General features: G+C 50.1%; 1 protein-coding gene across 4 annotated transcripts in view; it reads right to left on the bottom strand.

Moving 5' to 3' along the window:
- FZR1 (fizzy and cell division cycle 20 related 1) overlaps window positions 1-25,318 on the bottom strand; it is a 155,506-nt gene that overhangs the window by 49,001 nt on the left and 81,187 nt on the right. For all 4 annotated transcript variants that reach the window (XM_029614050.1, XM_029614052.1, XM_029614051.1 and 1 more), the window contains 3 exons: window positions 8,484-8,668; window positions 2,857-3,090; window positions 2,649-2,753 (listed from right to left, as the gene is read on the bottom strand). In XM_029614050.1, coding sequence (XP_029469910.1) covers window positions 2,649-2,753; window positions 2,857-3,090; window positions 8,484-8,668 — 524 coding nt within the window. The remainder of the gene's footprint in view (window positions 1-2,648; window positions 2,754-2,856; window positions 3,091-8,483; window positions 8,669-25,318) is intronic.

Genomic DNA, 25,318 nt, shown 5'->3' with positions numbered 1-25,318 from the left:
TAAGAGTGTTAGCTGCCACGTGGGCACAGGACCCCTCTGTGAATATTCAAGAGGAGATATTGTTGAGAGTTTGACGATAGTCAAAACTTCTACAGAAAGTATGGATTTATGGGAATTGCAATTCAAACTTGTCCATCTTTGGTAGAATAGGGCAAGTCTGCCCCCTATGGATGGGTTGGCTGATTCTTATTGTGGGGTGCGGCTGGGGCTGGTCCCGAGCTGGTTTCCCCTTTGTTGTGCTTGTTCCGAAAGGACTGGTTCCTGCCTGCAGGACGAGGCGCTTAAGTGTTTCTGTATGGATTGAAGCGCTGTGAACCTCTGCCCCTGGAAGATCGCTGGGGAAGGGTCGCTGGTTTCTCTTATTCCTGTCCTCAGTAGCCGCGGCAGTGGGAACTCGCCCCATTTGTTAGTAAGTTTCTCTAGTTTGTTGCCGAACAGGAGGGATCCCTTGAAGGGCATTCTTGTGAGTCTCATTTTGGAAGATACGTCGGCCAACCAGCTTCGGAGCCAGAGTTGCCTCCTGGCTGCCACGGCTGATGACACTCCTCTAGCTGCGGTGCGCACCAGATCAGAAGCAGCATCCACGAGGAATGATACTGCTGGTTCCATGGCTTCCCCAGGTGTGTTGCTCCTGGTCTGTGATAGGCAGGCACGTGTCACCACGGCGTAGCAGGCCGCTATCTGTAGGGACATAGCGGCGACGTCAAAGGACTGTTTAAAGATGGATTCCAGACGTCTGTCTTGAGCATCTTTGAGTGCTGCACCTCCCTCCACTGGGATAGTAGTGCGCTTCGAGACTGCGCAGACCATGGCATCCACTTTTGGGCATGTCATAAGGTCTTTGGCCGTCGGGTGCAGAGGATACATGGTTGCCATAGCCCATCCCCCTTTGAATGTAGACTCTGGAGCAGTCCATTCCAGGTCAATTAACTGTTGGATGGCTTGTAACAGAGGGAAATGGCGGGAGGTCTGACAGAGTCCCTCTAGCAGGGGATTCGTCTTAGGCTCCCCCGAGCACTTGTGCCCGGGATAGCAAGCTCCTTCAGGCTGTGGGTGACCAGGTCTGGAAGCTCGTCCTTGGTGAAGAAGCGCCTCATGGTCCAGTGAGGCTCTGCCCCGGAGGGAGTTCCCCCTCCTCCAGGGACTCTGATTCCTCCTCAGAGTTGTCTGTGTCCCCATAGGTGGGGCTTCTGGGGCGGTGGATTCACTTCTCTGGGCCTAGAGGGGCCCGGGGCGTAAAGGTCCTCTGGTGGAGGCTGTGGCCGTGTTATCAGAGGCTCAGTCTGCATGTGAACGAAGGTGTGCAGGCCTTTGAAGAATTCCACCCAGGACATAGACGCTGAGTCCAAGCCAGGAGGCGCTGTGTCCCTTGGGGGGGGCTCCCGCTGGGGTTCGCTAGGTCCGGGGTACTAGAGGAGCTAGAACCCAGTCCCGGCTGGGGCTGGCCCTGGGCTGGATCCCCCAGGGCCTCCTCGCACTGGATACACAGGGCGTTGGCCTCTTCGTGTTGTGCGGCTCTGATGTGGCATGCTGGGCAGAGGACCTGAGCCTTGAGCTCCTTTTCCGGTGGTGTCATGAATATAGGCGGGTAAAATCTGTTATGCGCTCCGGTGCGAATATGTGCGCGTGGATTGGGTGTGCGCTCAGAATGTACGCGCTGGTATGCGCACAAGTCACAGTTATACGCCCGGCACAGTAAGCGCGTGTTGCGCGCGCATCTTGTGCGCACGGTACCTGAGCATGCGACGTTGTGCACACAACTTACACTAGTAATTTGTGTGCACGGATCGAGATGGCAGACAGGGCGGCGAACAAGGCCAAAATGGCGACGGCGACCACGCGGACAATATGGCGACCACCTCGGAGTGTCTCCACATGGGAGGACCCTTGGATCTAACCAGGGTTTAGCCCTGCTAGGGCAGATCAACCTGGTGGCACTGGTCCCGGCCGGCGACCTGTGCGACTCCTCGAGCTTCGGAGACAGGAGTCTTTAAAGAAAATTTCTACCTTACCTTGTCTCGGCACTTCCCGGTTTCGTTCCGGGCGGTCTCCGGCTGCAGAGGGAGAGGGCAAATACCTTCACCGCCGCACTCGAGGTTGCACCCGCTGCCTCTCAGCCGCACCCCAAACCGGGGCTAGATCCCCGCCGAGGGTCGGCCGCCGGACTGAGGCTTACCTCAGAGAGATCACGGAAATCACCTTGGGAATTCTCAACTGGGGGAGGGACCAGAGGGTATCACCGCAAGAGAGCGGGGCTCGTCTGTAGAGGTAAGTTTTCTTCTGAATTTGGGTTTTCTCCGATGAATTTTTTCTAACGCTGTGAGAGCGTGCAGGTAGTCCCTAACTGCTATGGAGACGGAAAATACTGAAGAGCTGCACTTCCTGCAGGGGTATATGTACTAGGGCTGACGTTAGATTGAAATCTGATCAGTCTTCAACTGCTATCAGGAGTACACTATACCCACTGGTCCTGAGTCCAACTGCTATACGCTAGGAAAATAATTTTTTTCTTGTAATAAAAACAAATTCTTGGGAAAAATAAAATAAAAACTGAAAACCAAGGTCCATAGTTATACAGCACTATCTAACCTCATACACCAACAAAAAGGAGTGAAAGAAAAGCTAAGACAGGCCAGCTTATAGCTTACCAGATATAGCACTCGGTAGGAATGTCCAGTTAATTTTGCTACTTGGGTTAGGGAGGGATACTTCCAGACGAGGATCTGATTCTGCGAATAGCCATGAGTGCTCACCTGTGGGATAAACCAGGATTAACAAATAGCTTGAATCGTACAAGTCAGTGGGGAAACCTGATCTCATGTTCCACAATCTTTCTTTCCCCCAGTGAAGGCTTACCAATTCATTGGCATGCTTGGACCAGGCCAAGTTGCAGACTTGTGAGCCGGTGTCTATGCACTGTAAGGGCTGCCCTGTCAGGGTGTTCCAAAAGCGGATGCAACGATCAGCTGTCCCCCCGCCTGAGGCCAGTAGCCCGTGCTGGTGAGGAGACCACGCAATGGCTTTAACTGCTGCAAGGTGTTCTGTGTACTGCTGAACAGGACTCAAGCTGGAGTGGTTCCAAACTAGGAGCTGATGGCAGGCAAGAGAAATAAGACAGCTAAGAAACCAGAGGTCACATGAAAATACATTAAGAAGGGACAAAATAATTTGATCAGTTCATATTCCATGGGCTCCAGAGCCTCAAAAAAAAATAAAAAAAAATTTTGTACACACACACATATATATATATATATATATATATCATACACACATATATATGTACATATATATATATATATATATACACACACACACACACATATATATATAATATGCACCCAGTTTTCTGAATGAGCAAAAGCCTTTCTAGTAGCACTCTATTTATAAGAATGACTCCTCTCTCATCCTTTAGGGAGTTGGGATACCAAAACTTTGATTTACTTCCAAGTGCAGACTGTCCCAGTAGGGGGGGGGGGGAAACAAACCCAAAACCTTGCTAGAAAGTTAGTATGTGATTAGAAAGCATGTTTATTTATCAAACAGCATTTTCCACAGAAAGCTGGAATTAGTCATTACATGTAGGTAACATCATCTTGCATCACCCAACGAACTTGTTTCTCCAAGCTGTAGAGCTTTGAGCTCTACTGAGCATGTACAGGAGCTCTCATGTGAGTGTTGCCTCATAAGTCTCCTTGGTGAGTAACAAAGCTGAATTTAACTCTATAGTCGACTCTCCAGGGAGATGGGCAAGTATTCCATGGCTAACATCCTGCTGTTTATGGAAAACAGTTTATGGTAAACAAAAGAAAATTGGTTCTTACCTGCTAATTTCTCGCAATTGTTGGTTTAGAAGCTTTTTGACCCTTCTTGGGATCGCCCCACAAGACAAATGATTGGAAAGTCGGAAAGGATTTGTGACCTCCAAATAATGTAACAGAGATCATCTGACATCTAACCGATGGAGCTCTTTAGTGTGCAGGGCATTCACCGATAAAGGAAAAGCTGGGAGCTCTACTGACTGACTTAAATGAAAAGTGGAGACCACCTTTGGTAAAAAGGAAGGCACAGTGCTAAGACTGACTCCTGAATCAGAGATCCTCAAAAAAGGTTCCCTACAAGAAAGAGCCTGCAGCTCCGAGATCCTGCGTGCTGAACAGATAGGTACCAAAAATACTGTTTTCAATGTGAGGTCCTTCAACGTAGTGTGTTTTAAGAGGCTCAAAAGGTGGATCACACAAAACTCAAAGCACCAAATTAAGGCTCCAGGATGGACAAATTGGACAGATTCAAATGCCTTACCCCTTTGAGGAAACGCACTATATCAGGATGGGACGCTACTGAACTGCCGACAAGAGAATCCAAACGCCACCACTTGCACACGGAGGGAATTAAAGGACAAGCCTTTGGATAAGCCACTTTGCAAGAACGCCAAAATATGAAGCACGGAAGCCTGTCTGGGAAGGATATCGCGACATCAACACCAAGTTTCGAAAATTTTCCACACCCTCACATATGACAGAGAGGTAGACATTTTCCTGGCTTAGAGTAGTGTAGTAATGACTTCCTCCGAGTAACCTTTCTTCCTTAACCTTCTCCTTTCAAAAGCCAAGCTGCTAGACAAAAGCGATCTGCCTGGTCGAAAAATGTAAGAACATAAGAACATGCCATACTGGGTCAGACCAAGGGTCCATCAAGCCAAGCATCCTGTTTCCAACAGTGGCCAATTCAGGCCATAAGAATCTGGCAAGTACCCAAAAACTAAGTCTATTCCATGTTACCTTTGCTAGTAATAGCAGTGGCTATTTTCTAAGTCAACTTAATTAATAGCAGGTAATGGACTTTTCCTCCAAGAACTTATCCAATCCTTTTTTAAACACAGCTATACTAACTGCACTAACCACATCCTCTGGCAACAAATTCCAGATTTGGAAGATGGCCGAACCTCAGGGGCCCATCTACCGCCAGATTGATTAGGTCCGCAAACCACAGCCGTCGGGGCCATTCCAGCTTGACTAGGATCCCGGATGAACCTCTATTCTGCGGAGAACTTTTCCCACCAGGGGCCATGGAGGGAACACATATAGAAGTATTGTGGATGGCCAAGGAAGTACCAACGCATCGACTCTCTCTTCTCAGTCATCCCTTCTGCGACTGAAGAAACGAGGAGCTTTGGCATTTTCCCGCATCGCCATCAAATCCATGTGGGGTGTCCCCACCTTCGTGAGATGAGATCCATCGCTCTGTTGGACAGTTCCCACTCTCCTGGATCTATGCGTTTCCAACTCAGGAAATCTGCCTGAATGTTTTCTTTGCCTGCGATGTGAGACAACGCCAGAAGAGCATGATGCTTTTCCACCCAAACCATGATCTGTTCTGCTTCTTCGGCTACAGCCTGGCTCTTGGTGCCACCTTGACGGTTGATGTAAGCTACTGTCGTTGCGTTGTCGGACAGAACTCGGATCGCTTGATTGCGGATCAAAGGGAGGAAGTGCCATGGTCTCCAGGCGGTTGATCGACCAGTTGGCTTCTTCCTCTGACCAGCAACCTTGGACCGAGTGGGACTGGCAGACCGCCCCCCCACTACTGGAGAGACTGGCATCCATGGTTACTACTATCCAAGTCGGGATTTTGATGTCTATGCCACGCGACAGATTTTGTGGGCAAAGCCACCATCCAAGACTGGACCTTGCGTGATCGGTGAGCGGTAGAGGGAACTGGAACTCCTCAGACTTGGGATCCCAATGGGAAAGCAATGCTTGCTGTAATGGGTCTCATATGAGCAAAAGCCCAAGGGACCAACTCCAAGGTGGATGCCATGGATCCAAGGACCTGCAGATAGTCCCAGGCTTTGGGTGCGCTTGGTTATTTGCTCAGTTAAGCGCGCTCAGCAATGCTTAACTGAGGGCAGGCTAGGTGCGTAGGAACATGCACACCTCTGGGCGTGTTAGGCGCACAGGGCTATGTGCCCCTACGAGCGCGAAAGGAACCCAAGGAAGGTGCATACTTCTGGGCGCAAAAGGCACATAGGCGCTTTAGGTGCCCCGGGACATGCGTACCTCCACGCATGATGGCCACTAAGCGCACACCTATGTGCACAACAGGGCCGGCTGCACTGTGTGTACTGGACGGTGGGGAAAGATGGCGCAGTACAAAACGGCGCCTACCATGTGGAGTGCCCACTGAACCTGGAGTGGAGCCTAGCCCATCAGGGGGCCCTTAACCCGCTCAGAAACCCCCTTCCCTTGCCACGGTGGGATCAGGGACGTCACCGGTACGGCTCACCAAGCAAACAGACTGGAGGAAACTTACCAAACCCTTCCTTGTCTCTGGATCGGAGGAGTTCTTCCTTGCTTACCTGAGTTCAGCGCTTACCAGCTGAGTTCAGCGATGGTCTTGGCTGGGGGGGGGGGGGGGGAGGAGAAGAGGGCATAGGCCGTCACCGCCGCGCTCAGCTTCCTGCACCCGCTGCCTTTTCCATTGCTTCCGCAGCAAGTCCACACCAGGAACGGCTACCAGACCAAGGCTCACCTATGAGGGATCTCGGAAATCGTCTCAGGAATTCTCAACTGGGGGAGGGACCATTAGGTATCACTGCAGGAGAGCGGGGCTCGATATTCTCCAACTTAGAGGTAAACATTTTTTGATTCTAAGGAGTATTGTGTTCCCGATAGGGAGACTCAGTCCACATCTGCTAGGAGATGGAAATATACTGAATGGCTGAGGTCACTGCAGGGGTATACCTAGGATGACATCAGCTTTGAAATCTGATTCAGTCTCCATCTGCTAGCAGGGAAGCACATAACCCACTTGTCCTGAGTCCATCTGGCTACACGCTAGGAAAATTTATGTTTCTTTGACACAGGTAGAGCTGGCTAAAGGAAATGCTGTTTTTGCTTCGATGCTGCATGGTCAGCTGAACTGGACCCCGTGGTCTCAGCCTGAGCAGTTGGGGGAGTTTCTGAGTAACTACAAAAATGTTTCTCTCAAGGAGGAAGATGATACTTAACTGCAGGAGGAAGGTTTATGTATTTCTAAAAATGTATATACTGCCTCCTCCAATACAATTGTTTGGAGCAGTTTACAATATAACATACCAAAATTTAACATAGTTAAACAAATTGCGTAAAACCTCCTAAGCTACTAAAGTTCTTAGATGGAATCCCCATTATTAACCCTATTGTGTAAATCATTCCTCACAAATGGTGCTGAATAGAGGAAGATCTTATGGAAAAGCCTCATGAAATAGTTGAGCTTTCAGATTATTTCTAAAAATGTTAATATCCATCTCCTTCTTTAACTCTACAGAAAAAAACATTCTACATAGAACGAACATTTTTCATGCTTTGCACTATTGCCTGTGAGTTGCAAACAAACTAGGACTGGATGGCAATGCAAGCATTTGCTCCCTCAGACCTCAAGGATCGCCTAGGCCGATATTGTCTCAATTTTATTGCTACCATGCACTTATGCTCCAAATGAAGCAGCTTATACACTATTAACATAATTTTGAAGTGTGACTGACTTCTTACAGGGAGCTAGTATAGGCATTATGTGATCATAATTTTGATACCACTGGTGATCCTGGCAACCGCATGTGACTCCTGAGAAATATACACAGTTCTTCCATGCGCAAGGCCCTGGAGCACTGTGAGTGCAGGAACATCCATCTGCAAACTTCAGTTTTTATGGTCATAACCCGATTCCAGGCATTAATAGCAAAATTTGTGGCTGTCTGTGAGGGACAGTTTTTCCACACAAGCAGTTCTTAAACCCACTCACCGAAGTACCATTTTTTTTCTGGCCTGACATTTTGTGTTAGGAAAAATAATTTCACTTTTTTTGGTTTCTTTTTCACAGAACTTAAAAAGTGCTGTTGTGAGGCTGCAGAAGCAGCGAGGTAAGCCAGAAAAAAAAGGTTTCTGACCAAAACAGTAAGTTTGGTGTGAAAAACAAGAGAAGAGATTAAGCACACGTCCGTGCTTCAGCTCAGACAAAACGTGATTGAGAAGGCTCAGGAGGCAACTCCCTTACATGCTCAGTAGAGCTCAAAGCTCTACAGCTTGGCAAGATGAGTCGCCTACATGTAATGGCTAATTCAGCCTGCTTATTGAGAAAAAATTTAGGCCAGTTTAAACAAATTCTCCTAATTGTAAGTGCTTCAGTATTTCTTTTTCTTCCAGATTCTGGGGAGGCATGAGGACAAGGTAAATGACAGGCTGGGAAAGCTCTGCATTGGCTGGATACCTTTCAGATGCTTATCCCAAAATAAGCAAGAGAAGCACCAAAAAGTTAGGAAAAAGAAAAAAATAAATCTTTGTGGGTTCTAAAACTTTTTGGCCGGAATCCAAGTTTTCTAAATATTTTTCCATCCCTGCTCTCATGATTGAAAAGGAGAAGAGATAAAAATTCTTGCTTGGAGGGAGTCAATTACCAAACTCATGTGGTCACAGTGTATAAAAAGCTTCTGACCACCACCATCATACCTTGTTGTCATTTCCGCCTGAAGCGAGGAGTTGGTGGTCTGTAGACCACTTCAGACCACACACCTCTTGCCTGTGGCCCTGGAGCCGTCGTTCGGACTGGAGAGGTGGTGTTCGAATGTCTCTCTGAAGGATCATCCTGTCTCGACTTCCAGAAGATAGCTGATCTGCATTCCAAGCCAAAGCCCCTGTGTCACAAAAAGAAAACAAGAAAATAATCTCTCTGGTCTTCAAAAACAAACATTCACACTTCAGAGGAAGAACTATGTATTGGCCATATTGCTAATGAGAGATGTATGGTATGGAGATGACATGGAGCAAGGTACAGCAATACTACAAATAAAGAATCCACAGTAATCAGGAAATCACTGATAATACAATATAATAAAGATCCTGTTTGTTTATATAGTGGGATGAGAATTGTAAATAGGTACTCAAAGTGACCTCATACAATGTGCCCTGGAGGCTACAGGCTCAAAAAGCTTTCAGCGGCAAGGGCCTTTTTAATCATTGGTCACAGAGATATTTTTGTATGCTTCCTTGTCCGGAGATAAATCGAGATACACTTAACTTATAAGGTATATTGCAAGACCTCCAGTCCAAATTTTGCTCACAAGTCAAGTCCATGTACCAGGAATCTGGCTGGGTGAAAAAAAATCCAACACTGTCCGACACTCTGTGTTTCAGAGAAAGCTCCTTCTTCAGGGAGTCGGATGTAATTCTTGCCGGCACAAGGACTGTAATTTTTGAAATAAATTTGAAATGAAAAGTGAATACCAAAATACCCACATATCATTTTTAAGAAAGGTGACGGCACTGTTAGGAGAAACAAGAAAATTATTACTTACCTGCTAATTTTCGTTCCTGTAGTACCATGGATCAGTCCAGACAGTGGGTTATGTCCCCAATCCAGCAGATGGAGTCAGCACAAGCTTTGAGGGGGCGTATCCATATATACTACTACCCCCTCTGCAGGAGTTCAGTATCGCGTATATCAAAGCCAGAGTAGAAACCCCCGAAGGATCAAGTTTGTGGAAACAGATAATGAAAACAATTGTAACCGCAACAAGTAACTGCAAACATCCTACCAACTTGTAGGGAGCTGTGAAAAACAGCGAAAAGAAACGGACTGTGAAGAACACAGAAACACTGCAAGCAAGAAGTAGCGCAGAGCTGAGCAGGATCAAGAACCCAAATGCGGTGGGCGTCTGGACTGATCCATGGTACTACAGGAACGAAATTAGCAGGTAAGTAATAATTTTCTTTTCCCTGTACGTACCTGGATCAGTCCAGACAGTGGGATGTACCCAAGCTTCCCTAATCGGGTGGGGTCCTGCGAGGCCTGCTCGGAGAACCTGCTCGCCAAAGTGTCCAGAGACTGAAGAGGCGAGGTGCCGCCTGAGAACGTGTAGAATACGCTACGATTCCGGGTGGGGGAGTCCGACCCGCCCCAATGTAGGAAGCAGCAATGCCGGCCTTCAGCCATCTGGCAATGGTAGTCTTCGAGGCCTGAGACCCCTTCTTAGGACCCGGCCCAGAGTACGAAGAGATGGTCAGAGGTCCGGAAACTCATTTGTAGCCTCCAGATAGAGGCGCAGAGTGCGCTTGACATTCAAGAGACGGAGAGACTTCGGCTCTGAGGAAGAGAAGGATGGCAACTCCACCGTCTGGTTCACATGGAATGCAGAAACCACCTTCGGAAGGAAGGAGGGAACGGTGCGAAGCGAAACTCCAGAGTCGGAGAAACGGAGATAGGGCTCTCTACACGACAGAGCCTGCAGCTCCGAGATTGCGTCGAGCGGAAACAGATGGCCACAAGAAATACAGTCTTGAGAGTGAGATCCTTTATCGTTGCGCTGGCGCAGCGGCTCAAACGATGGTCCCGACAGGGAGCGAAGCACAAGGTTAAGACTCCAGGAGGGACAAGGGTTTCCGTAACGGAGGACGCATATGCTTGCCACCCTTGAGAAAACGAGCAATGTCAGGATACTGTAGAAGAGAGCCCCCATCGCTCAACAGCGAACCAAGGGCGGCCACTGAACCCGTAGTGAATTATAGGCGAGCCCTTTTTCCACCCCCGCCTGTAGAAAACTGAAGGATCTGAGGTACAGAAAGCCTTAGCGGGTCTCGTGGCCTGGCTGGTACACCACAGCTCGAACACCTTCCAGACTCGAACATAGGCCGCCAATGTCGATGTCTTTCGTGCCCGCAATAGCGTGGATACTACCGGCCTCCGGGTAGCCCCGACGCCGGAGGCGGCGCCTCTCAAAAGCCAGGCCGCAAGACAGAAGAGTTCTGCCTGCTCGAAAAATACGGGCCCTGATGTAGGAGCTGGGGGAGGTGTCCCAGCCTGATTGGCCCGTCGATCACCAGCTGTAGCAGATCCGCAAACCTGGGTCGCCTGGCCCATTCTGGGCGATGAAACCACGTCCCCCTGATGGCTTTCTATTCTGCGGAGCATCCTGCCCACCAGGGGCCAGGTGGAAAAGCGTAGAGCAGAAGATGTGGCGGTCACGGGAGGACCAGGGCATCCACTCCCTCCGCGCTCGCTTCTCTCCGGCGACTGAAGAAGCGTGGAGCCTTGGCGTTGAGAGCGGACGCCATCAGATCCAAGTGGGGGCCCCCCACCGATGGACGAGAAGTTGCATCGCTTTGTGGAGAGAGACCACTCTCCGGGGTCCAGCAGTTGACGACTGAGGAAGTCCGCCTGACGTTGTCCACACCGGCGAGTGCGAGGCCGCTAGCCGGACGAGATGACGCTCCGCCCATTGCATCAGCAGCGCCGCCTCGAGCGCGGGCTGCGCGTGCCTCCTTGTCGGTTGATTTAGGCCACGGTGGTAGCGTTGTCCGATAGGATTCTGACTTCCGGTTCCGAAGAAGCGGGAGGAAATGTCGCAGAGCTAGCCGGACCGCTCTGGTTTCCAGACGGTTGATTGACCACTTCGCCTCCACCGTGGACCACGTCCCCTGCGTGGCGCTTCGATTGCAGGACTGCACCCCAGCCTGCTAGACTGGCATCGGTGGTCACCACCACCCAATTTGGCAGATCGAGGGACACGCCACGGGCCAGGTTCGGCGGATCCAACCACCAGCCCAGACTGTCCCTGGCATTCTGCGGGAGTGGGAGAATCATCTGGTAGTCCTGCGATACTGGTTTCCAACGGGAGAGGAGCGCCCACTGTAAGGTCCTGAGTGCGCGAAAGCCCAAGGTACAAGGTCGATGGTGGACCCCATCACTCCCAGGAGTTGGCAGGTAGTCCCAGGAGGTTGGCTCTGGTAACGCAGAGAACCGTCGTGTGATCCCGCAAGGATTGAGCTTTGTTCTGGCGCAGAAAAACTTGCCCAGTAGGGTGTCGAAGGTCGCCCCCCAAAAAAACCCAAGCGTTGCGAGGGCATGAGGGAGCTCTTGGAGAAGTTCCCTACCCATCCCAGGGAATGTAGAAACCGTACTACTCGAGTCACCGCTGAGCGTCCATGATCGAATGACTTCGCCCGAGGAGCCATCGTCCAGATAAGGATGAACCAGGATGCCCTCCTTCCGGAGAGCTGCCGCCACGACTACCATGATCTTGGTGAAGGTGCGCGCGCCGTCGCCAATCCGAACGGGAGAGCCGTGAACTGAAAATGGTGGTCCAGAATTTTGAAACGAAGGAAACGGTGGTGGTCCGGGCGGATGGGAATGTGCAGGTAGGCTTCTGTTAAGTCCAGGGAGGTGAGGAACTCCCCCCGATGCACCACCGCAATCACTGACCGGAGCGTTTCCATGCGGAACCGAACGACTCGAAGGGATTTGTTGACTTCCTAGAGGTCTAGGATAGGCCGGAAGGAACCGTCCTTCTTTGGTACGACGAAATAGATGGAATAGTGGCCCGAGCCCACCTCTCCGAAGGGCACGAGCGCAATAGCGGCCTATCTCCCGGAGTCTGTCCAGAGTCAGCTGCACTGCTCCTCTCTTGAGGTCCAAGCCACAGGGGAAAAGATGAAACCTTCCCTGCGGGGGGCGGACAAATTCCAATGCGTAGCCGTGTTTTATGGTATCCAGGACCCACTGGTCCGAGGTGATCCGTGCCCACTCCGCGTAGAAATACGTTAGTCGGTCCCCAATCTTGGGGACAGGGGAGTGGGCGAGACTGGCATCATTGTGAAGACTTGGTATAGGGGTTCCCGGTTCCGGGAGTAGTGCGTGCGGGCAGACGCCCGCGAAAGGAGCGCGGACCAGGGCTGAGACCTGGGGCGGATGACCGGGAGCCCGCCTGTCTGTATCCCCTGTAGCGCCTTTGCGCTCTGGCTCTGGTCTGAGAAGAAGAAAATGCTCTGGATGGTCGAAACCTATCCTCCGGCAGCCGATGAACAGCGTTCTCCCCCAGGGACTTGATGATCTGGTCCAAATCCTCCCCGAAGAGGAACTTGCCCCTGAAGGGAAGAGAGCCCAGACTCGACTTAGAGGACGTATCAGCCGCCGAATTGCGTAGCCACAGTAGTCGTCGTGCTGCCACTACCGAAACCATGGATCTTGCGAGGACCCGAAAAAGGTCGTACGAGGCGTCCGCCCCATACGTCACTGCGGCTTCTAGCTGATCTGCCTGGGCAGCCTCATCGGACGGCAGGTTCTGAGACGTGAGGAGTTGTTGCACCCAAAGGAGACTAGCCCGCTGGGCAAGCGAACTGCACATCACCGCCCGCATACCCAGAGCGGAGACCTCGAAAACCCGCTTAAGGAAAACTTCCAACTTACGATCCTGTGTGTCCGCAACGCCGCACCTCCCGTCACTGGGATAGTCGTCCTCTTCGTGACCGCCGACACTGCAGAGTCCACCTTTGGGACCTTGATGAGGTCCAGAAAATCTTCGGGGAGCGGGTACGGCTTTTCCATAGCCCGGCTGCTCTTCAGGGAGGCCTCCGGGGTGTCCCATTCCCTGGTGAGAAGTTGTAAAAACGAGTCATGAATGGGAAAAGCCCGAGCCCTCAGCCGGAGTGCCGCCAGGACAGGATCTCCCTTCCTTGAAGAAGTGACGACAGCGGGAGCTACTGGGGCAGGCGGGTCTGGTGGCGGGTCCAAATCTAATTCTTGGATGATCTGCGGGATGAGGTCGTCCAGCTCTTCCCTCTGGAAGAGGCGTAGGGTACGCGGATCATCCCCCTCCTGCGTGCCGTCCCCTTGTCCCCCGTCCGAGAAGTCAAGTCCATGTCCCGCTGGGTCTGGCACCGCCCCCACTGCCGCGGGCGTGGATCGGACCCGGGTAGGAAGGCGGGAGGCCCCCACTCTCGGAGGGTCGGGGGGGGCCGGCGTCGAGGGCGACATCCGAGGGATCTTAGGAGGGAGGGGTCCCACAGGTGCTTCCAGCCCCTGCAGATAAGCGGTATGCATGAGCAGGATAAACTCCGGAGAGAACCCCGGCCTGCTCGGGTGCGCTTCGGGGGCGGCGTGGTTCCTGCTCCCTGGCTCTGGGTGCTTGGTTCCTGCACCAAAATCGGGGGAACACCCCCGCTGGTAGAGTCCTCCAGGGATCCGTTCTCCCTCGTGGCCTCCAGGGATCCGTTCCCCCCTCGTGGCCTGCGCCTCAGGGCGCTCAGAATGTAAAATGGCCGCCGTTCCCGCCAAAAATGGCGGAGTGGCCGGCCCGCGCCGCCCGGGCAAAAAAAAGAGAAATCAGTCAGGGACTGTGAGGTACCTTCCCCCCCCCGGGGGGGCATCGTGCACAGATGCCCTCCCGGGAAATCCGGGACCCCGGGTCTCCGCAGGCCGCACAGCGGGACGGCCGCGGCATCGGGATCGCTGTAGGAGAAAAGAAAAAGCCACGGGGGGGGGGCCACGCGCACAAAAGCGCCGCTGCGGGGGGGCCTGGTCGGCCCGCACTGCCCGCTGTCCGAAAATAGAGGAGGGTGCCGCGGGGGGGCCTTCCCGGCCACACGACCCGCCCCAGACATCTTTCCCTAAATGGCTCAGCAGCCCATGAGGAGCTGTAAAATGGCCGCGGGTGAGGGAGTAAAGAGCGAAGAGGCCGGCTCCACCGGCTTTCGCGGGCACCGGGGGCTGAGCTGTGAAGGAAAAAACTACAAAGGAAAAAAACAAACTTACCCCTGGCTGCAACGAGAAATAAAACAGCAAGGCCGCAGAGAAGAGACAAGGAAGATAAGCCACTCCCCAGAAGTTGAAAGAACTCTGCCTTTTTTTTTTTTTTTTTAAACTTAATACAAACTTGATACAAACTTGATCCACAGAAAAAGACAACAACAAGCCATAATCAAGCTAGAAAGTGAAGAAAAGGAAAAGGAGGGGAAGCCTGATTCCCCTACTCGCATCTGCTGGAGTCAGAAGATACTGAACTCCTGCAGAGGGGGTAGTAGTATATATGGATACGCCCCCTCAAAGCTTGTGCTGACTCCATCTGCTGGATTGGGGACATAACCCACTGTCTGGACTGATCCAGGTACGTACAGGGAATAACATTTATGAGTGATTCTTATGTAGCTGTGATGAAGCGTTTCAACTTTGAGCTGCGGATGAACAAGTGTACATAAAAAGTAAGAAACAATCATATCGGTGGAAACATGAAATTGCATTACCTGAAGCGCATAGGCACTCACTTGCGCAATGCTGGTAAACGATCTGTCACCTCGCCGTGAACTATCAGCAACAGCAATGGAGCAGGAACGCTGACATTTAAAGCTCCGAGACCCGCCAAATTCTCGGGTCAGTGAGTCGAAAGTGTCCATATATGGATACCTACGTCATCCAATTGCCATCTTAGTTTGTGATAAAAAGCTGTGGATGGTCCAAATAAGGACACATACGTCATCAGATGCCATCTTGTAAGTTTCTCCTAACAGTGGCGCCACCTTTCTTAAAAATGATATGTGGGTATTTTGGTATTCACTTTTCATTTCAAATTTATTTCAAAAATTACAGTCCTTGTGCCGGCAAGAATTACATCTGACTCCCTGAAGAAGGAGCTTTCTCTGAAACACAGAGTGTCGGACAGCGTTGGATTTTTTCACCCAGCCGGATTCCTGGTACATGGACTTGACTTGTGAGCTATTACCTGCAAAATTTGGACTGGAGGTCTTGCAATATACCTTATAAGATAAGTGTATCTCGATTTAGCTCCGGACAAGGGAGCATACAAAATATCTCTGTGACCAATGATTAAAAAGGCCCTTGCCGCTGAAAGCTTTTTGAGCCTGTAGCCTCCAGGGCACATTGTATGAGGTCACTTTGAGTACCTATTTACCCCACTATATATACATACAGGATCTTTATTATAGTGCAAAGCATGGCAACTTTTGTGGCTCAGGAAGTATATCAAGTCCTCTCTTGCTACAAAATTACAAAATGTTTCAGACATGGAAGGCAATTAAACTGTTTTAATAAGTGTAATACATAAGTATACCACAGACTGGTGATAACCAGTAACTGATTTATATCATGACATGGTGTTCAAAAACCAATTAAACATTTCTTTTCTAAGCTAAAATCTAATGTGGGGTATAAAATGGATCCCAAAGAATTTCCAGCTTTAAGTGAAGAAAAATCCAGGAGATGTAGCTAACACTTATACACATATTTCTGATGAAAATAAATAAAAATTGAATTGCAAATTTGTGAGCAAGGAGATTTCTCTCAAGACTGACTCCCATCAGGGCCTTCATGATCAAGTCCCATAAACATTTAAAAAGCATGGCAGCAATTTAAAGAGTTAGTTCTTATTAAGTAAAGGAAAATTGGTTCTTACCTGCTAATTTTCTTTCCTGTAGTACCACAGATCAGTCCACACTCCTGGGTTTTGCCTCCCTGCCAGCAAATGGAGATAGAGCAAGTTTCACTGACACTGCACATAACCCAGTGTGGCACCTGCAGTCCCTCAGTATTGATCTGACCCAAACCAAGATGACAGCAACAACCTTAAATTTCTAAGCAAGCTTCTAAGCAAACTCGCTTCCCTCCAACAAGCCGGAAGAAGGTGAAGTTACCCAAAAAGACAATGGAAAACTCTTTCCCCAAATTTAACATAAGCGATCAGCATTGAAAACCTCCAACTCCACACCTTATACAAAACAATAGTACAAGCGGTTGACTCTCTCCGCCCCTCACCAATAAATGGGCGGGTCTCTGGACTGATCTGTGGTACTGCAGGAATGAAAATTAGCACGTAAGAACCAAATTTTCCTTTCCTTGTATGTACCCACATTAGTCCAGACTCCTGGGATGTACCTAAGCTCCCCTTAACTCAGGTGGGACATGCAGAGTTCTGCTCATAGAACACTCTCACAAAAGCACATGGAAGCTAGAGCTCCGACATCCAAGCGATAAGATCTAGCAAAAGTGGGTAATGACTTCCCAGAAGCTGCCCAGCAAATTTCATACTGAGACACCTGCTGTGACTCAGCCCAGAAGTCGCCTGAGAACACGTCAAGTGTGCCCATAAACCCCCAGGCAGCGGATGCCCTTAAGAAATGTAAGTCGACTCGATCACTTCCTTCAGCCACCACACAATTGTAGCCTTAGACAACTTAGTTCCCTTCTTTGGACCACTCCATTGTACAAAGAGGTGATGCGATTTATGGAAATCATAAGTGACCTTCAGATACCCCAATATTGCATGCCTCTAATTTAAAGAGCCAAAGATTCCCCGCATGAGGCCTAAGAACATAAGAAATTGCCATACTGGGTCAGACCCAGGGTCCATCAAGTCTCAGCATCCTGTTTCCAACACTGGCCAATCCAGGCTACAAGTACCTGACAAGTACCCAAACACTAAGTAGATCCCATGCTACTGATGCCAGTAATAGCAGTGGCTACTCTCTAAGATAACTTGGTTAATAGCAGTTAATGGACTTCTCCTCCATGAACTTATCCAAACCTTTTTTAAACCCATCTACACTAACTGCACTAACCACATCCTCTGGCAACAAACTCCAGAGTTTAACTGTGAAAACATTTTCTCCAATTAGTTTTAAAATGTGCTACTTGCTAACTTCATGGAGTGTCCCTAGTCCTAGAGGAATCCAAATTCATAAAAGCTGGAAGCTCTACTGTCTAACTAAGATGGAACGCCAAGACTATCAGGCAGAAAAAAAGGTACCATGCATAAAGATAACCCTGAATCAGACACTGTAGGACGGGATCTTGACATGACAACGCCTGAAGCTCCGAAATTCTCCTGGCTGAACAAATAGCCACCAAGAAAACCACTTTAAGAGTTTTAAGGTCTTAACCGTAGCTCTCTTTAGTGGTTCAAACCAAGCCTCACACAATCCTCATAAGGACTAGATTCAGATTCCAAGATAGACAAATGTTCCGCACCCAAGGATGCAAGTTCTTAGCTCCCTGAAGAAACCATAGAACATCCAGATGTGCGGACAGAGGATACCCTTGCACCTTAGCCTGGAGACGATCCAAGATCGCTACCTGGACACTCAGAGAGTTAAAGGCTAGTCCCTTGACCAGAACCTCTCTGTAGAAAAAACAAAATATGCAACATCGTAGCCTAAACAGACTGAGGCTGCACGCCGTCAAAAGCAGACCAGGTCTCGAAGATCCTTCAAATTTGCACATACATCAAAGATGTAGAAGGTGGAAATAACCGCTTTGGAATATCCCCTCCATCTCAGTTGTCTCCTCTCAGAAGCAAAACCGCAAGACAGAAGTGAGCCGTCTGACCGAAAAATATTGGGTACTGGTGGAAAACAGTCAACCTATGTCTGAACCTCGGGAGCCCATCTACGGCCATGTTGATCAGATCTGGGAAGCATGGTCAATGTGGCCACTCTCGAGCTACCCGATCACGTTGCCTGGATGTTTTTCTATCCGCCGTAATCCCTCGTCCACCAGAGATCACAGAAGGGAAAACAAGAATAGAGTCCACGGCAACACCAGGGCTCCGATTCCTTTGTACTGTGATCTGTTCAGGGGCTGTAAAACCACGACACCTTGGTATTCTCTTTGGTCAGGATATACCCATCTTCCATGAAGGAGGCATCGCTGCCTCCCATTCCCCGGAGCCTTTCTCTAACTGATAAAATCCGCCTGAGCTTTATTCACTCCGGCGATGTGAGACACTGCCAGCCGCTTCAAATGCTGCTCTGCCCAGAGAATCAACTCCCGAGTCTCTCGAGCTGCTGACTGATTCTTGGTTCCGTCTTGATGTAGTCTACAGTCATCGAATTGTCTGATAGGATCATATTGGATGGCCGCATAACCTTGGCAGACAGGCAAGCAACGTGAAATGCATCGTTCTTGTCTCTAACCGATCGTCTCCTGTTTCAACCACTGGTTCTGTGCAGACTGATCTTGTCACACCGCCCTCCATCCAGAGGCTTGCATTGGTGGTGACTATTATCCAATTCGAAATCTCCAATTCCACACCACGCTAGAGACTGGTGCAAGTAAGCACCACAAAATACTGTCCCTGGTTTCCCCCTCTAACAGAAGAGGAAGATGAAACTCTTCCAATAACAGATTTCAGGGGGAGAAGAGTCCCCTGCAAAGGCCACATATGTGCGAATGCCTAATGCATTAATTCCAATGTCGATGCCATTGAACCCAGACTTGTAAATAGTCCCAGACCCCTGGGCAATGAAAGCTCTAGTAGAAGCCTAATCTGACTCTGCAATTGCAGCACACTCTCTCTGTGAAAAACACCCTCTCCGCCAGTGTGTTGAACTGAGCTCCCAGAGTCTGTAAGAGGACTAAATGGCTCGTTGCTAGGTTCACCACTCATCCTAGAGACTTCGAGCGCATCGGTATCTTTTGTACTGATTTGTCAACAGAGGTCAGATACGGATACACCAACACACCCTACTTTTGCAATGCGGCTGCCCCTACCACAATCACCTTGGTGAAAGTACATGGAGCCAATGCCAGCCGAAGAGAAGGGCTAGAAATCGAAAATGTTCCCTTAGGATCATGCACCTCAGGAATCTCTGGTGCCCGGCCTGATGGCTATATGCAGATATGCCTTTATCAAGGCAAGAGATGCCAAGAACTCTTCTTTGCGTAACACCACTATGACGGACTTCAGAGTTGGATCTCAGAGTTTTCATGCGGAAATGAGGAACCTTGAGAGCTGCATTTACCTTCTTTAAATCCAATATCTCTTGAATTGGATGGGGGGAGTGGGGGGAAGAGAGGATGCTTAACTTAAAATTGACCTCCGGCCACACTAAGCGTATTCAGGTTCCGAGCCAACAAACTCAGCAAGACATCTCTGTGAAAAAAGAAAAAAAAAAATCTGAGCAGAGTCCCAAGCAGCTCTCAATCATATGCAATTTCTCCCTCTTGTAGAAGTGAGAAAGCCAATTCCCCATCAGAATCCTCTGATCTCATGATCCATACCCCTTTGAACATTACCAGGGACAGCCTCCTTGTGGCATTTTCCCGCCGTGACTGACAAATGGGAGACCCAAGCAAATGATTCCTACACAGTAGGTTGCTTTGCCTTCACTGGGCACCCTTGCAGAAAGGTCTGCAGGCCCTGGAAACATTCCACAAAGAAGGAGGACAGATCTATACCAGAGTCCATAGGCCCAACCTCTCTCTCTCCAACCTCTCTCTGGGAAGGTTCTGCCCTCAGGAACAAGGGAGGAGAGCTGACCATTGCTTCGCCTCCCACTCCACTCCCTCTCCAGAGACACCATAGGCCGAGGGAATGTTCCAACATGGGTAAAAGCTGTAGCAGTCAAACCGCTTTGAGCATCTAAAGGAAAATTGGTTCTTACCTGCTAATTTTCATTCCTGTAGTACCACGGATCAGTCCAGACTCCTGGGTTTTGCCTCCCCACCAGCAGATGGAGACAGAGAAGTTTTGACTGACTCTGCCCTATATCCTGCGGTGCCACTTACAGTCTGTCAGTATTACACTGTATCAAAGCAATTAATCCAATTACCACAACAACGTGAACTTCATCCCATTCATGGGCCAGAGAGAAAAATCCTGCAACACACACTTCCCGTTCACTAACCCCAAGTAGGAACAGAACCCTTGAGAACTTGGAAAACTTTGAAAGACTTGTCTGCAGAGAAGATAAAAGAAGCACTGAACAAGCGGACTTAACTCCACGCTGAAAAAGGGCGGGACTCTGGACTGATCCGTGGTACTACAGGAACGAAAATTAGCAGGTAAGAACCAATTTTCCTTTCCCTGTACGTACCTGGATCAGTCCAGACTCCTGGGATGTACCAGAGCTCACCTACACGGGGTGGGACCCTGAGAGACCCGCTCAAATCACACCTTCACCAAACCCTCCAGAACCTGGGGCCTGAACGTCCAATCGGTAATGTCTAGCAAAGGTGTGTAAAGACTTCCAAGTAGTTACCCTACAAATCTCGTGGCGAAACTTGCTGTCACTCTGCCCACGAAGCTGCCTGCGAATGGGCAGAATATGCTCAAAGACCAACGGAAGCGGCTGACCATGAAGCAGGTACGCTGAACTAATAGCCTCCTTCAACCAGCAAGCGATCATAGCCCTAGAGGCTTTGTATCCCCATTTGGGACCACTCCACAGCACAAAAAGATGGTCCGACACACGGAAGTTATTGGTAACCTCCAAATAATGAAACAGAACATGGTGTACGTCTAGTTTCCTCAAATCCCTAGCTTAGGGGTCAGAGAAGTCCAAGTCTGGAAAGGACGTGAGTTCCACAGACTGATTCAAGTGAAAGGAGGATACCACCTTTGGGAGAAAGGAAGGAACTGTCCGCAAAGAGACCCCTGTATCCATAATTCTTAAAAAGGGCTCCCTGCAGGATAAGGCCTGGAGCTCTGACACCCGGCGAGCTGAGGAAATAGCCACAAGAAAAAACACCTTTAAGGTAAGATCCTTTAGTGTCGCCCGTTTTAAAGGCTCAAATGGTGCCACACACAGAGCTCTGAGAACCAAGTTTAAGCTCCATGAAGGACAAGGATTCCTGACCGGACGACGCAAGTGCTTCACCCCTCGGAGAAATCGTGCCACATCCAGATGTGCGGACAATGACACACCTTGTATTTTACCACGGAAAAAAACGAGGGCCACTACCTGTACCCATAAAGAGCTACACGATAGGCCTTTAGCCAGACTGGCCTGTAGGAAAGATAATATATTGGGCACCAGAGCCCGAGCAGGCTCCACATTGTGCTCCACACACCAAGATTCAAAGACCCCCCACACTCTGACATAGGCTAAGGAGGTGGAGGCCTTCCTGGAAGGCAACAGGGTAGCTACTACCGCGTCCGAATAACCCTTGTTCTTCAGTCTTTGCCTCTCAAAAGTCATGCTGTAAGACAAAAGCGATCTGCCTCTTCTAAACAAATGGGCCCTTGATGCAGAAGATTCGGAAGATCCCGAAACCTCCGGGGCCCTTCCACTGTCAGGTTGAGAAGATCCGCAAACCATGGACGCCTCGGCCATTCCAGAGCTACTAGGATCACGTCTGATGGATGAACTTCGATGCACCTCAGCACCTTGCCAATCAGAGGCCACAGTGGGAACACATACAGTAGGACATGTCTTGGCCAAGCGAGAACCAGAGCATCCAATCCTTCTGCTCCTGGCTCCCGGTGTCGACTAAAGAAACAAGGGGCCTTGGCATTCCAGAAGGTCGCCATCAACTCGACCCTTGGTCTGGACCACTTACTGCAAATGAGATGGAAAGCTTCCTCAGAGAGTTCCCACTCTCAGGATCGAGATGGTGACTGAGGAAAATTGGCTTGAATGTTGTCCACTTCAGCGATGTGAGGAGCTGCAATGCTGGCTAGGTGCTGTTCTGCCCAGCTTATCAACTGTTGGGCTTCAATCGCCACCGGCCAACTCTTGGTTCCTTCTTGGCGATTGATATAAGCCACTGCCGTCGCATTGTCTGATAGCACCCTGATGGGCTTCCTCTACAGAAGCGGGAGACGAGCTTGCAGCATCAACCGCACTGTCCTGGTTTCCAGGTGATTGATCAACCACCAGGATTCCTCCAGCGACCATTGGCCTTGCACAGTCTTGCTTTGGCAAACTACTCCCCATCTGGAGAAACTGGCGTCTGTGGTGACGACCATCCAAGCGGGAACCTCCAAGCTCACCCCCTGGCGCAAACTGTCCGAGAGTAGCCACCAATTGAGACTGGAACATGCAGAATCTGTAAGAGGTAGTGGCAGATGAAATTGCTCGGATACCGGGTTCCACCGAGAAAGTAAGGCTGACCGAAGAGAGCTGGCCCACGAAACCAGCTCCAAGGTAGAGGCCATCGACCCAAGAACCCGCAAATAGTCCCAAACCCTGGGAAGACTGTGAGCTAGCAAGTCCCAAACTTGACCTTGCAGCTTGACGAGTTGCTCCTTGGTGAGGAAAACCATGCCTCGACGTGTCGAACAAAGCTCCCAGGAACTCCAGTGATTGGGAGGGAACCAATTGGCTCTTGGCCAAATTGACTACCCAACCCAGTGACCTCAACAGATGATGAATCCGGTCTATTGCCGAGCGACAAAGCGACTCCGCCCGAATCAGCCAATCGTCCAGATAGGGATGGACCAACAGGCCTTCCTTCCGAAGCTCCGCTGCCACCACAATCATGCCTTTGACTAAGGTCCTTGGCATCGTGGCCAGCCCGAAAGGAAGAGCGCAGAACTGAAAATGGTGAACGAGAATGGAGAACCGAGCAGAGCCTATCCTGGGAAATGCACGGCAGACTACACCATGTGACATGACTGAGGAACTCCAGGACTGGTCAACTGAAAGCAGCACAGCCTGCGGCGGCAAGTCAGCGTCAGACAATAAGGTCACGGCGGCGGCAGTAACGCAGGGCCGGCGAAAACGGAGAGTCAAGCCCGGCAGCAAGACTCTGCACAAACCTTTTTTTTTTTTTTTTTTTTTACTGTAAACTCAAAGGAGTAGATTTTTAAAAACTGCGCGATCGCGTACTTTTGTTTGCGCAGCAGGCGCAAACAAAAGTACGCTGGATTTTATAAGATACGCGCATAGCCGCGCGTATCCTGTAAAATCCTGGATCGGCGCGCGCCAGCTGCCCAAAATCGGCAGCCTTGCGCGCGCCGAGCCGCGCAGCCTGCCTTCATTCCCTCCGAGGCCGCTCCAAAATCGGAGCGGCCTCGGAGGGAACTCTCTTTCGCCCTCCCCTCACCTTCCCCCTCCCTTCCTCTACCTAACCCACCCCCCCGGCCCTATCTAAACCCCCCCCCTACCTTTATCCATGGATTTACGCCTCCCGGAGGGAGACGTAAATCCACGCGCGCCGAGACCCGACCCGACGGCGCGGCCACGCCCCCGGAACGCCCCGGCCTGAAACCCCGCCCCCGAAACGCCGCGTCCCGCCCCCAAAACCCCGCATCGTTCGGCCCCGCCCCCGACACACCCCCATCCAAAAACCCCGGGACCTACGCGCGTCCCAGGGTTCTGCGAGCAGGGCTTTGAAAATCCGCCCGAAAGGCTCGGGTCCTGTCCTCTGGGGGTGAGTGAGCTGGGCTCCCCGGTATCACCCCCAATGCAGTCGGAAGCACCGGGCAACGGGGTCCTCAACCCCTAGCACCCTCTGCCTCGAATACCAGGGGGGGATGGCCCCTGCGGATCCTGCCAACCACCTGGGAGGCTCCAACTCCTTTTCACTTTTTTTTTTTTTTTTTAATAAGGTAAAGGAAAAAAACCTAACTACCCTGTCACTGAAACTAGTCTCTCTCTCTACTTTTTTTTTTTTTTTTTTTTTTTACTAACTCCGGACTGTAGGGACTTGCACCTCCACCATTTGCCGGAGACAGAGAAATACAGACGGATTGTAGGTGGCACCTCAGGGTATAGGGCAGTCAGTCAAAACGTCTCTGTCTCCATCTGCTGGTGGGGAGGCAAAACCCAGGAGTCTGGACTGATTCGGGTATGTACAGGGAAATAGCGCTGAAAAAACAGAGAGTAAGGATTAAATTACTATCTGACGGCAAGCCTCACAGAGAGCAAGGCGCTTGGACCTGTTCAACCCTGGCGCCTAGTTCTGCTGAACTTCAGCTCTAGGCGTCCTCCTGTGTGCACACCAATGCCACCTGTAGGTTTTACACCATCTACCATCTGCTGGAGACAGATAAATACTGAAGGCCTGCAGGTGGCACACTGGGTTGTGCACAGTGTCAGTGAAACTTTCTCTGTCTCCATCTTCTGGCAGGGAGGCAAAACCTAGCCATCTGGACTGATCTGGGTATGTACAGGAAAACAGCATCTTTTTCCCTAAAGGGCACCACATTTCTCAGTTTATATCTAGTGCTCTTTATGTCCACAGACCAGACCAGTAAAGGAAAATTAGTTCTTACCTGATAATTTTCGTTCCTGTAGTACCACGGATCAGTCCAGACCATGGGTTAGGCCCCCGTTCCAGCAGGTGGAGACAGACCAGAATTCTGAGGCTAGCCCATATAAGGACAGAACCTACCCAGGAACCCTCAGTATAACTATTGTCAAAGCAGAAAGGTATAAGATCAAGCAAGTACCAGGATAAATAACAAATATAATTTAAAACGAGATAACAATTGAATGAACTGTGTGACTAAAACGCTCTTGTATAACTACCCCTGATCATCGCAAAGATGCTTCCGGTGCCTAAATAGTAAATCCCAGAAGACGATGCAGGAGACAAAATAGAGAAAAAAACCTGTAAGAAGGAAAAAACAAGAACAAGTCGAGCGGACAGAATAAGAACGGGCGGGTGTCTGGACTGATCCGTGGTACTACAGGAATGAAAATTATCAGGTAAGAACTCATTTTCCTTTCCCTGTACGTACCCGGATCAGTCCAGACCATGGGATGTCCCAAAGCTTTCCTATAGAGGGTGGGACCCAGACAGTCCCGCTCGAAGAACCTATCAACCAAAGGAACCA

Source organism: Rhinatrema bivittatum, chromosome 8 (assembly GCF_901001135.1).
Source record: "Rhinatrema bivittatum chromosome 8, aRhiBiv1.1, whole genome shotgun sequence".
NCBI classification, from domain to species: Eukaryota; Metazoa; Chordata; class Amphibia; order Gymnophiona; family Rhinatrematidae; genus Rhinatrema; species Rhinatrema bivittatum.
The sequence above is the reverse complement of the archived record's forward strand: the minus strand, read 5'-3'. Positions and strand labels throughout refer to the sequence as shown.